General features: G+C 46.4%; 1 protein-coding gene across 2 annotated transcripts in view; it reads left to right on the forward strand.

The window, feature by feature from the left end:
- The window catches only part of TBC1D14 (TBC1 domain family member 14), a 102,994-nt gene that overhangs the window by 37,507 nt on the left and 52,054 nt on the right, over positions 1–13,433 (forward strand). For both annotated transcript variants that reach the window (XM_046656088.1, XM_046656087.1), the window contains exon 3: positions 8,337–8,457. In XM_046656088.1, coding sequence (XP_046512044.1) covers positions 8,337–8,457 — 121 coding nt within the window. The remainder of the gene's footprint in view (positions 1–8,336; positions 8,458–13,433) is intronic.

Genomic DNA, 13,433 nt, shown 5'->3' on the forward strand with positions numbered 1-13,433 from the left:
GAAAAATCCGGTGCTGTTTTGGAGTTTGATTAAGCCTTACTGATTTGAAAGATGGAGGTGGGAGTGGTGCAAAGGCATTTCATTTTTTATTAGCAGACATTCCTAATTTAGCAATGGCTTTTTTATTTCTTACCTTGTTTTTCAATAGGTGATACATTTGCATGCTTCAAAATCTAGAAAGTACAAAAGAGTATATGGTGGAAAGTTTCCTTTCTGCCCTGTGCCTTTTGCCGCTCAGTAGCCCGTCCCGGAGGCAGCGAATATTCCCGGTTTCTGTATTCTCCCAGAGACAGTCTGTGCCCGTCCAGGCCAGTGCAGAGGCAGGCGTTACACAGCATGCTTTATATTCTTATGCACCATACCTTTAACAATAGACTTTCAGCGTCTTTCAGAAAAGTGCCCCTGACCCTTCTTACTGCTGCAGCTGAAGGTGTCATGAATCCTTGGGTTGTTTTCAGTCTTTTTGTGATGTTAAAAACAAATTTTTTTAAGCCGACATATTTCAGCATGATGACGTACACATTTCAAGTGCTCAGTAGCCACATGTGACTAGTGGCTTCCATATTGGACAGCACAAGTCTAAATCTTTTTGTCAGAAGGAGAGAGGTGTTCAAATCTCTAGGTTTTATGTTTTCCCCACTCACACTTAGCCCGCCTTTGTGTCTTTTCTGTTGTCAGTCTTCTCTGTACGCCTGCCCGTGGGGTACACCGGACAAGCCCAGAAAGTAGAGATCCTGGTCTCGGGAGTTCGGAGGATGATGAGAAAGGAGCACTTTGGGCATAATCCATGCAAATTTATACTTGACTGTTCTTGGTGAGGACCAGGATCCTAATGGTCCATTTTGTTGCAGTTAAATGTGTCAATGACTGACCTTGCCCCTGATTCTGATGATGTTGTTTACTTGTGGCATGGCACTCCACAGTGTACCTGTGAGCTTCTGGCTCACCGGAGAGCTGGCCGGCAGGAACGAATATGCCATTATTTTTAACATTACATTCTCATTGATGTGCCATATCTTTTCCTCTGAGTTGTTACCTACTGAGATGAAAATAATTATTTTCCAAGCCGTGGGATAAATGCCATGGCAACACCCTGACTCCTTTTTCCTGCCCAAAGTTCTTTTGCCTCCCTCAGGCTGTTAGGATTAGTCTTTTCCCTTGTAGTTGGTGTGGCTTAATCATTGACAACCCCAAAGTGTATTTCCCGAGGCCTCTTCAGCATTATTGTAAAATGTACCCAGATAGGCATTGTCAGCAGATCCCTGGTGGGGCCTCGCCTACTGGCGTCACCTTTCGTCAGCCCACCATTCTAATCAACCTCGCCTCCCCTCTCAGCTCTCTCTGATGCCTTCAGGCTGCAGAGTGCTGGCTCAGCTGAAGGGGATTCAGCTTGAGGACAGTTACTCCCTGCTCTCAGTCCCTGAGTGGAGAAACGCCCGTTTGGTGACAGCAGCTGTTGTTTCACTGGGCCGAGTATGTGTGCAAGGCACGAGGCCAGGCCTGGAAGGTCCCTTACCTCCTTTAATCCTCGAAATCCCCTATGAGGCAGGCACTCGCGTCTCCTCTTCCGGGAACACTCTGAGGGTGGAGGGAGCAGCATGGGCAATGGTGCCACAAGCAGGTGGGAGCCGTTGAAGGGATTCGCGGGACAGGGCTGGTGTGATCCATCTGTGCTTTGAGGAGATGGCCCTGAACGCTGTGTGGAAAAGAGATTGCCTTAGCAACATGGCAGGTGCAGCTGGAGTTCTGCAGGGGACCAGGGCTTGATGGATCATAGACCTATGCCTGAGGGACGGCTGAGGACAGGGTGGGGCAAGCACACACAGTCTGTCCGTGGGGATGTGTGTGGGCCCCGGATGACCCGAGCAGGAGGGCTGGATAGTGGGGCCAGACCCTAGCCGGATCAGGTTGAGAGGTCTGGAGTTAAGTGGAGGAGAGACTGAAGGTTTCTGAGCACATGAACTGCTTTTTTGTTGTTGTTCAATGCAGCTGAGGCCCTCAGAAAAAAGTCATTGAATGAATGAGGCCTGGTAGGTTGTTGAGAGAGCGTCTCCACTCTGGTCTCCTGCCTGCAAGGGGGTGCTTCTGGAGCAAGGCCCATGAAGGCTTTTAACACCACAGTCTCATAGGAAAAATGGTTGTCATCTCGTCCTTGGGAAAGTCCTCAGGTGCTCCGCCTTCAGCCATCACCACCCCCCCTCGCCGTCCCCCGCTCCAGGTAGAGTCCGTGTGTAGGAAGGGCTGGGAGGCGCCAGTTGGTATGCTTGCCAGTGCGGGTGGGTGGGGTGGGATTCATCATCTAGAGTCCTGGGTGGCTCTCAGGGAGCCCTGATGTGGACAGTTTTGGTGAGACTGACAAATAGAAATGGCAAGCAATAGGATATATTGGAGTATATGAGGAAGCCATTTGGTGTAAACCTAATTTGGCCTGACTTTGTTTTTCTAAAAGTGCCTGAACGTGGCCATTGAGCATGCCTTGTATATCTGCTTTAAACATTTCCTATGGCAAGAACAAATGGCCTTAAGATAAAGGTGCAACTTCCCCCCGCATTGGCATTTTCTTAAGGATAAGCATCTTTCTTTTTTTTTTTTAAAGATTTTATTTTTTTCCTTTTTCTCCACAAAGCCCCCTGGTACATAGTTGTATATTCTTCGTTGTGGGTCCTTCTAGTTGTGGCATGTGGGATGCTGCCTCAGCGTGGTTTGATGAGCAGTGCCATGTCCGCGCCCAGGATTCGAACCAACGAAACACTGGGCCGCCTGCAGTGGAGCGCGCGAACTTAACCACTCGGCCACGGGGCCGGCCCCAAGGATAAGCATCTTTCCTTAGGCTAGGAACTGATTGCTGTGCTCACCTGTGACCACCCAGCTCAACAGACCTGCCGCCCTGCTGTGTCCACCAAGACAGCAGACCTACCTGCTGTTTCTATCAATCGCTGTGCCGACAGAGCAGTGTCCCGACTATTGTAAAAGGACATTTCAATCCTGTGTGAAACATCCTCTTTGGGGATATATAACCATTCTGTGCACCTCACTTCTTTGGTGCCCTTTCTTCCTTCGGGAAGAAAGGCCCCGGGCCATGGTCCTCAGATTTCAGCTCAGAGTAAACTCACTCAAATTTTCATTTATAGATCGGTTATGGATTGTTTTCGTCGACAAACTGTGGGGTACCCTGTGGGTTGGAGGCAAGGTACTTACCCAGATACAGCACTGGTGGTTTATTGGCCCTTGGTGGTTTTATCCCCTTCAGGTGCCGGTAAGAGTCATCCATTTCAGTGTTATTTCTGTTCTTCAGTCAGAGACTGAATTGGGGTTAACAGCTGATGTCCTTAACGCTGCCAATAGAATAAGTGCTTATTCCCCTTATAACAGAGGATTTCAGCCCTCTCGCTGAAGGGCCCTTTTCTGGCAATGCCCTTGATCCCCAGGAGTCTTGATGACTGGTTCTCCTTGGAGAAGTTCTCAGGCACTTCCCCTTTCGCCATCACTCACCCCTGCTGGCTGCTTCCCCCAGGAGGAGTGTGGCCTGGGAAGCAGGTTGTGGTGGTCTGCTGCCTTCTCTCCTGGTCTCTCCTAGGCCCGCATCTTCCATTGCCCCTTCTTTCCAGGGGGATGCCCACCCATGCTCTCAGAGGTCACCTCCATTTAGTTCTCAGTCCTGGGCCTTGATTCCAGGTTTGTCTCTCTTACCTGGAGCCAGCGTGGAAACTGGCCCTGGGGTGGAGGGGTGGGCTGTGGTCTCACCCTGCCTCCTCTTTGCTCTGCACCTGCCTCTCCTGCAAACACATATGGTGGGTGCTGCATTTGCCAGCAAACACATATTGAGCACCTGCTGCATGCTGGAGAGAATTCTAGCCATGTGGAGGTGACCCTGCCCTGCCTTCTGGGCAACCCCACCCCAAGGGAAAGGTGTGCGGAGAGAAGAAGGGGACAAGGTGTATCCAGAAACTACAAAATAACATGGTGAGCACTCTGGAAACAGCTGCTGTGGGAGTCCAGGTACAGGGGCTGGGCTGGAGCAGCCAGTCAGGGAAGGCTTTGCAGACCAAGTCCAGGGTTTCTGCAGAACCCAGGGCAAAGGTGAAGACTCTTGGAAGCTGGCGGTTGGACAGGTGAATTTGAAATAGTTAATAAAACAGGAAGCTTGAATCAAGTGATGGCTGTGGCCACTGCCTTCTCCAGGGACACGAGAGCACGTAAGACGTCTGAAGGCCCAGGTTTGGGCTAATCACTGTGGCACAGGGCTTGTGAAGGGACAGCCCAAGGCATCCATGGCCTTGTCTTCCCTCTAGACTGGGATGGAGTGGCACTACGTGTCGCCTTTTATGACGACCCTGAGGGCTCCTCGGAGATCTCGGTTAGGCAGACAGCACAAGTGTTTAAAGGACTGGTCTGAGCTAATGGGTTCACCTTGCCTGATCCGTGTTCTCACTGCGCCTGGCCTCAGGAATGGGATTTGGTCATGTGATGAGCAGAGGCGGGTCCTTGGCTCCTCTTGGCCTAGCAGCCAGCTCCATGCCGGGCTTCCTAGGACCTGCTGACCTGAAAGGGGAACAAGGGGCCGGAACCTTTTTATGGCCGGCTCCCTGTGCCCTGTGCTGAAACCAGGTGCTGCCAGTGACACAAGCAGCTGAAGGTAGGGAAGGATTCCTTTCCATTCAAAGTTCCTGATTACTAGTACTGACTTCAACCTCTTATCCACAAAAAATAATATATCCGAAGATACCTTTTATGAACCTTTTAAAACTCATGGCCCATTATGTATAGCTTAAAGCTCTTATGCCAAAAATAATTATGAAACTTTGATTTTTGATAAATTTTATTTGCGCTACATTTGTACAAACTTATGTAGCCTTAGCAGTGGACAGAGAAACCATGGTTTCTGTTCCTCTTGGTTCTCCTGCTGGCCTGGTCTCAGCGAATAGCAGCATCATTTACATCCAGCCTCCCAGATCACAAATCTGGGCATCAGTAGCCCAGACTTCTTTTTCACGTACCCCCACCCAGTTGCTTCTGTGTGGTTCTCTACTCCATTCCTTACTGCTCTAGACCCTCAGCGACTCTGGCCCTCCCAAGTAGGGTCAGAGTTCATCAGGAGGTGTACTCCTTACTCCTAGCCCCTCCCCTTCCTGGGTGCATTTGGTTTCCTCACATTTTGTCCCTCACACCCAGTTCACTTTCCCAGAGGCAGCTCTTCTTTAGCAAAATGTAAAGCGTTAGTGAACCAAGTTCTGGATGCCCAAGTTCTTGTTATCCTTGTGGGTGCCTGAGCTTTTAGCCTGGTTTTAACTGCGCGAGTCTTTTACCCGTGGCTAGCTCTTTGATGTTAAACAGGTTGGGCCTGGAGACAGTTCAGAGTTCATTTCTTACAAATGTAAATAAGAAATTGCCTTGGGCTATGAAACCATTTCTGAAATGGATCCCATTATAACCACAACAGAAAAGCAAGGAAGAATATAATGAAACCATTTGTTTCCTATTTTGGAAGTTTTTGTAACTTTATTTCATATAATTTCAAATTTATTAAAAAGTTGCAAGAAAAATAGAGGGAACTCCCATAGCCTTCACCCAGATTCGCTAGCTGTTTAATTTCACTTGATTTGTTTTATCCAGTCTGAGTGTGGCATATATGCTATATAAGTAGATAAGTACTTTTTTTGAAGCATTAGAAGAATCAATTGGAGATATCATGCCCCCTTTCCCCTAAATATATCGGAATATTTCTTAAGAACAACGGCATTCTCTTACATAACTAAAGTACAGTTATCAAGATCAGGAAATTTAACATTAATCTAATGCTGTTTTCTAATCCACGGTCTATGTTCAAATTTCATCAGCTATCCCAGTAATCTTCTTTAGTAGCTTGTACCCGCATGGACCAGGATGTGGTACCGTTACAGAAACCGAAGTGGGTTCCCTCCTGGCGAGTTAAATCCAGCTCTCCACCGGAAGTAGCTGTCTCACAGAGTAACGTGTATCTGCAGCAAACAGGAGGCCATGTGGAATCATTTCCAAAGTCACAGGGTCCAGGAACAAAGGGACGCAGGGACCTTTTATGTCGGATGAGGAGTGAATATTCAAAAGGGAGAGGAGGGTATTTGCTTGTGCAGGCTCAGTGGGAAACCGTGCTTCCCTGTTCACTGCAGGTCACAGTAAGAAGGCCTAATAAGGCCCTCCTGGAGAGGTCTTAGCATTAAAAGTAAGGCAGGAGTGACAGGCGTGGCTCTCTCGTGGTGGGGCTTGGTCTGGTTCAGGGTGGTTGGTGACTGCACCTCCTTAACATGACAAAAGGAAAATACCAATTTGGAAAAACAGTTAAATGCTTGCAAACCCACCCTTGAGTTCCTCGGGGCAACCAGTCCGTGACAGTACTGGATCACCCATTGCATTTAATTCCCAGGTCTCTAAATCTGGAACAGTTCTTCAGCCTTTATTTGTCTTCTGTGACCCTGGCATTTTTCTTTCTTTCTTCATTTATTTTATATTTTTGGTGAGGAAGATTGGCCCTGAGCTAACATCTCTTGCCGGTCTTCCTCTTTTTGGTTGAGGAAGATTCTCCCTAAGCTAACATCTGTGCCAGTCTTCCTCTCTTTTGTAGAGTGGGATACTGTCACAGCATGGCTTGAGAAGTGGTGTGTAGGTGTCCGACCGGGATCTGAACCCGTGAACCCTGGGCCACTGAAGCAGAGGGTACGAACTTAACCATTATACCACGGGACGGCCTGACCCTGACTCTGGATTTTTAGAGTCTAGATCCATTATTTCATAGACTGTCCCTCTGTCTGGGTGTGTCTTTGTTTCCTCATGGTTAGATACGGGTGATGCATTTTTGGGTCACTGCCATCTGCATGGTATTGTCCTCAGTGTGTCAGAGCAGGGGGCCTGTGCTGTCTGTCCTGACGTTGTTGGGATGCCAGCTTTGATCACTTGCCTAAGGAGGTTTCTCCACTGTAAAGTTAACTGTTTTTGCCTTTGTAAATTAAAAAGTAATTTGTGGGAGATAGTTCCAAACTATGTAAAAATCCTTTTCCTCATTCACCTTTCACCTGCATACTAGGTTTAGCATCATTTCCTAATTCCAACAGTCTTTCTGTACTTATTAGCAGGCATTGTAAGAGTTTTCCTTCTTCCTCCATTTATTTGTTTATTTGTGTCCACACAGGCTCATGGATTTCCATCTTATTTGATGGGTTATAATCCCTTGTTCTCATTATTTGCTTTGATGAATAATTGTTCTGGATTTAGTCAGTGGGAGCCCTTCAAGCTGGCTGCTGCTCTGTTAGACATGTGTTGTATTTCTTTGACACTTTCTTACTTTCTGGCACACCCGATCCTGTGGGCTCACTTTATGCTTTCCAATGAGCTCTGCAAACCATTTGTTTTTAATAAATGCACCAATACAGTACATTCCAAAACATAGTTTATTCTGTACTACCATTTAGGATTTATTTGTGTTATTTGGGACTTTGGTTTACATGTTGTTGGGAGAGAAGACCTCGTGACTATCTCATGAGTAGCTTTCTTTTTTTGATCCATGGAAACTATAAATAGATAATACAGATGTACCTTATAGATAATTTAAACTAAGCTAGCGGTTGAGTACTAAAGTAGCTGTATTCTTTAAGCACTGATTGTGTACTTGTCATTTTAATTCGTATAAGGACCCTTGTTAGGGGCTGGCCCCACGGTCAAGTGGTTAAGTTCACGCTCTCTGCTTCGGTGGCCCAGGGTCTCGCTGGTTCAGATCCTGGATGCGGACGTGGCACTGCTTGTCAGGCCTGAGGCGGGATCCCACATGCCACAACTAGAAGGACCCACAACTAAATAATATACAACTATGTGCTGGGGAGGTTTGGGGAGAAACAGCAGAAAGAAAAAGAAGAAAATTGACAACAGTTGTTAACTCAGGTGCCAATCTTTAAAAAAAAAGACCCTTGTTAAACATAAGGGAACTGAGAGGCTCAGAGAGGTTAATATACTAGTTAGAGCCACACAGCTAATGAATGGTTGAGCTAGGGTTTCAATTCAGTTTAGTCTGACTTTAAAGCTCACTTTTTCTGACATACTTTGTTTTGATAAAAGACTTTTTCTTACTGTCAATTATGGAATTTGTACATTAACAGTTGAATAGCAGAAAGCTTATTTGGTTCACTGTCTTTTCACCTGCTGCACGCTTCTGTGTCTATATAAAAATCATCTGAAGAATTAAAGTTTGTGGTTCATCACATTGTTCTCTCAAAGGAAAGTCTGCTTATTTTTATTAGAGAGTAACTTGGTTGTCCTGGTGTTTCTGTAAATACGCAGAAACTCCCTAACCCTTTTATTTCTTCTTATAGGAATTTGCTTGCTAGAAAACAAAATGCAAGACTTGACAGACAGAATGACGTGGGATGGAAGCTGTTTGGAAAAGTACCACTCCGAGAGAATGCTCAGAAAGATGCAAAGAAAACACAAAAGGTATAGAGACACAAACACGGAAATATGCTGTACAGCATATGTTTATGAACTTTGTAAAAATGACCATTATTGAGGCTTTGAAATTGGGAAACTTTGTGTTAATTTGTATGCTCAATTCCTAAAATGTACATCGTCTTCAGAATGTCGCTGACTTTAAGTTTTTTCGTTTCTTACAGCTTGTAATATGCACGTAGGGAAGTTCAGTTGAGAGAGCTGGGCTTTAGATGTTTATAACTGGATTTAACCAGATCAGTTTTTTTCAATAATAGTTGCAAATGTGTTTATTTTCCTATTTTTATTAATTGTGTTTCATATCAAAGCTTTCTCCCTCTCTGATCCCATGCGTTTCTTGGAACTTAATCCTTCCAGTGCTGCCTTGGCCAGGAAGGCTAGGGCCATTGTTGCCTATGTTGTACTAGGACCCCCCGCCCGGCTCTGAAGCTGCCCACTTCTCTGGAGGGGAGGGCCAGGCAGGCCTGTGGTGTCACGTCACTGCCGGGCGCCTCACGCACCACGGACGGAGTGATCCAGCAGCTGGAGGCACGTGCTCCTCTTTTCAAAGAGGGCGCTCATGTACAGACACAGCAAGGCCAGTGGGTTTCTGTGGCCTTGGCAGCCCTGAGTGTCAGCACGTGCCTCTGCTCCTGGCCCTGAGTCGCACAGTCCTAACAGCCTGCTGTTTGCCTGGGGCTGTGAAACTGCCCTCAGCAGCCTCACCCCTCCAACCTCAGTTTTGTATTCACTGACAACTGTCCACTCAACACTTCTGAGGACCGACTAAGGGCCAGGTCTCATGCCTGGCACTGGCGTTGGAGAAATGACACGGCACGTATTCTCAAGAGCCACAGGCGTGTGGGAGGGAGGCAGGGCCTGCTGGCACAGCCGCACAGATTGAGTTCACAGGTGTGACGGAGAATCCATAATAGTGGCCATCATGCACTGAGCGATTACTGTGTGCTAGTTTTAAGTAAGTCAGCACTTGGGTTTCTAGTTCATTTAAAACTTGCAGCAACCTTTTGAAGAAGATGCTGTTATTGTCCTCGTTTTACCAAAGAGGTGCTGAGACCCAGGCTGCGTGACTGTGCAGCCAGTAAGAAGCAGAGCCGGAATTCGGCACCCGGCATCCGGGGCCAGGGCCCTCACTGCTCCTCTGCCTCTGCAGGAAGTGGCTGGCAGGTGGTGGGGGTGGCATGTGGTAAGGGACAGTGTGTAGCGTGAGCCCGAGGAGCAGTGAGGGGGGCTATCCACGGGACCTGTGTCATGTGATTTGATCTGATGTGCTGGGAACCTGTCTCTAACCCGAAGGCTCTGGGGAGCCCTGAAGGGTTTTATTCATGTAAGGAGTGATGCGGTCACCCTGGCAAGAATGTGGCTCTTGGACTAGTCCAGGTGAGAGAAAGTGGGGTCTGGTTCAACGTGGCTGTAGTTGTGGGGTTGCAGAGGACAGCCCCTTTGAGTATTAAACATGTTAGAAACGGGCATGCAGTGTCTGGGGCTAGGTGGGGAGTGCACACTGGGGCTCTGGCTTGGGCAACAAGGTGGATTTGCACAGACTTCATATTTTTATGTCTCAGCAAATGAAATTTGTTTTGCGTGTTGTCTAACATTCCCTATAGCAGTTGTCTGGACCCAGGAGACTCACAAAGTAAATCGGTGTTGGAATTCATTTTTTTGGATTGTTTTATTTGGAATTTGAATCACTTATTCTATAGGCTTATTAAAATAGCATACAATTAAAATGTGATGAGTTTGTATGCAAAACTCAGCTATAAATTTCTTAGGAGACTAAGTAGCCAAGCTGTTATAAATTTTTTAAAGAAATCTCCACTTTCAAAAAAGTGACCTTTATACTAAATAGGTTTTCCCACAGCTCTTAGTATTACTTGTGCCCTGTTTGAATTTCTTTGTTATCTTTGTTGTACCCTGTGTTTTGTTTTTGTTTTTAAAGTAAACACGGATTATGTTCTTGAACTTACAGGATTTTCATGAACTGAAATGACTAGGTCAGCTAATTATGTGGTAACACAATACTGTAAAGAAGAGGACCATCTGGCTTCACCCATCGATAATAAAGGATGTAACTGTACCTGCATGCGGCATCCGATCCTGCCCCGGTCCTGTTTGCCGTGCTTTGTCTCTCTGGCCCTCTCATCTCTCATCCTGTGCCTCCCTCCCCCAAGCTGGCAAGGCCTGAGAGGGACCTGCCACTGCGGGGAGCAGGGCCCCAGGCTCAAGCTGGCCACTGTCACAGATGTCAGCTCACACACTTTAGAGAGGCCGGTGCTGGGGCCCGAGCGTCAAGACTTGTGATTCCAAATGGTGACAACTCCAGGTAGAGTTAGAGTGTAAATAAGATACTTAGGAAGCTCTAATTGCTTTTCCCTTTCTCTTTGGAATGTTTTTATTACTTGAGAGAAGCAGCGGCACATAGTGGTTTAAGAACATGGACTTTGGAGTCAGGCTGCGTAGGTTTGTATCCCAGCTCTGCCACAATTTGGCTGTGTGACTTTGGGCAAGTTACTTCAACTTTCTGAGCTTCATTTTCCTCCTTTCAAAAATTTGGGAAATAATAGCACCTACCTCAAACATGATGAGGATTAAATGAGTGAATCTACATTACGTGCTCAGAACAGTATTGAACATGCTGGAAGGTGTTTGCTGTTATGTTGTTTCTTTCCTATGACAAGTCCACCTTAAACAATAGGAAATGGAACAGTGTGAGAGAATGAGTCTGAGCCCTCTGCAGGTCCTTCGTTTGCTTGTTCAGCAGACACTACACTGTGTTGGGGCCAGGTCTTGTTCTGGACACCGGGAGCGCAAGACCAGTTGGGTCGGCATGCCTCAAGGAGCCTCTGGTTGAGCCAGGGGACAAGTGTGCACACCAGCCGAGATCTTTGGACCTGATTTCCAGCTTCACCTCTTCTTGTCTGCGTCACCTTAGGCCAGTTCCTTCTTCTCAGTTTCCTCATCTCCAAAACAGGCATTATGATTCCTACTCACTGGATTGTTAGAAGTTAAGAGATAACGTATGTGAAATATTTTTTGCCCACTTTAGCACAGCCTGTGGCCCGAGTTCGTACTTAAGGAGTGGCTGTTGTGACTTTTAGTTAATAAACAGGTTCAGTACGTGGCCTAGGTGTTGTTTGTGGTTTGCCCAGGGCCCTCTGGGCACATGTGACTTCATTCAAACTGGGCCACATTCTCTTGGCTTGAGTTACACACACACACACATACACATACACATATATGGCTACCATTTTTAGGAAATGTTGAAATATTACTTTATCTTTTCCAATTTCATAAAAATTTTGAAAATTAAGGAATTTTCTATCAGCTTACATTATGATTTCAGAGACATTTTCTTAATAGGAGAAACAAAAATGACCAGAGATAGCAGTGAGAATCACACTCGAACAGTGGTTCTCAAAGTGGAGTCTCCAGACTGACATTGGGCGTCATTAGACACACACATTCTTGGGCCTCACCCCAGACGTACTGAAACAGAGTCGGTCGGGGGCACAGCAAGTCGTGTTTTAACAGATGCTCCAGATAATTCTAATGCATGATGAAATTTAAGAACCACTGCTATGCGAGAAGGCAATATTGGATATTGGGAGGAAAAGAGCCATCTTTGCCAACAGCAGGTTAAACGGCCCAGAGCACTTTATATATACATTTGGCAATTGCTGGTGACTGGAGAAGCTCTAGAGAGTAAAGTGGGAGAATATTTAAAGATAGCTGCCTTCAGGTCTCCTGTCGTTGGGTTTTGGGGACTGGGGCTCTGGCCAGATTGGTACAGGTGGTAATGCTGTCTTTGGAAGTTCAGTCTTTTGCCTTATGAATAAAGAGGGACCTTCTTTCTTGGATCCCATGGTCCTTTCATTTGTTCCACAAAACAGATCGATCCTGGGATTACAATGAAGGGCAAGACTTCCTTGGCCTGTGTCTTCATTGGAACTTACCATGGATCAAGGAAAAACAGACTTAAACAATAACTCGACAGGTAATTGCAGCTGAGATAAATCTCGTAACGGAAAAGTAGAGCGCAGCCATCCTAGAGAAGTTTTTGCACCGCTAAGCACGTTTCTCTGAAATCGAGTATTTCAAGTGACTGCCAGTTATCGGATCCAGTGGTCATTTCTCAGGCCTTCTCTCAGTGGGCCGCTCTCCTCTGCTCCCTGGGAGGCTTTCTTACTTGGCTTCTAGGCCACCACGCTCTTCCTCCTTTTCAGTTTCCTTTGCTAGGCGCCCTCAGCTTCCCAGCCCTCTCAAAATTAGAGCGCCTCTCTGGCACTTCTCTGGCTGTGGTCAGCCTCTAGGAGATCTCAGTTGGACTTGAGGCTTTAAATGTCCTGCCCACACTGACAACCCCCGCGTTTGTCTCCAGCCGGGACCTCACCCCTGAACTCCAGACTTAGGCATCCAGCTGCTAACTGGAAATCTCCTCCTGGATGTCTGATAGGCGTTTCCTGTTTAGCAAGTACAGGGCTAAACTCTTATTTTTTCTTTACTCTGTCGGACCTGTTACCTTTGCAGCTTTCCCCATTTTGGTAAATGCCAGCCTTAGCCTTCTTTTTCAGATCTAAAACTTTAGGATTGCTCTTGGCTTCTCTCCTCTCACATCCCTCTTCCAGTCTGACAGGTGTGTTGTTTATGTTTGAGCTCTGTCAGTGAGTCTGATGGGCAGTCAGGTTTGAGAAGCAGTGACTTGCTGGGAAATTTTGATACTCCGGTGAAGTTGTGTGCATGAAATCGTATTAAGGAGGATGAAATCTTATTATGGGTATAGCCTGGCATGAGATGGTTATGGCTTACTGGTCTCCCGGTTGATTGAGTTATTGGGAAATGGGGAATGTATTCTTTGAGATAAATTAACAATACTTACTTCCTGATTATATTAATTTGTAGAAGATGTATAAGATATTAGCAAATTAAGAAAAAGAAAACACCTGAAATCTTATTGCCCCCAAATAACC

This window comes from Equus quagga, chromosome 3 (assembly GCF_021613505.1).
Source record: "Equus quagga isolate Etosha38 chromosome 3, UCLA_HA_Equagga_1.0, whole genome shotgun sequence".
NCBI classification, from domain to species: Eukaryota; Metazoa; Chordata; class Mammalia; order Perissodactyla; family Equidae; genus Equus; species Equus quagga.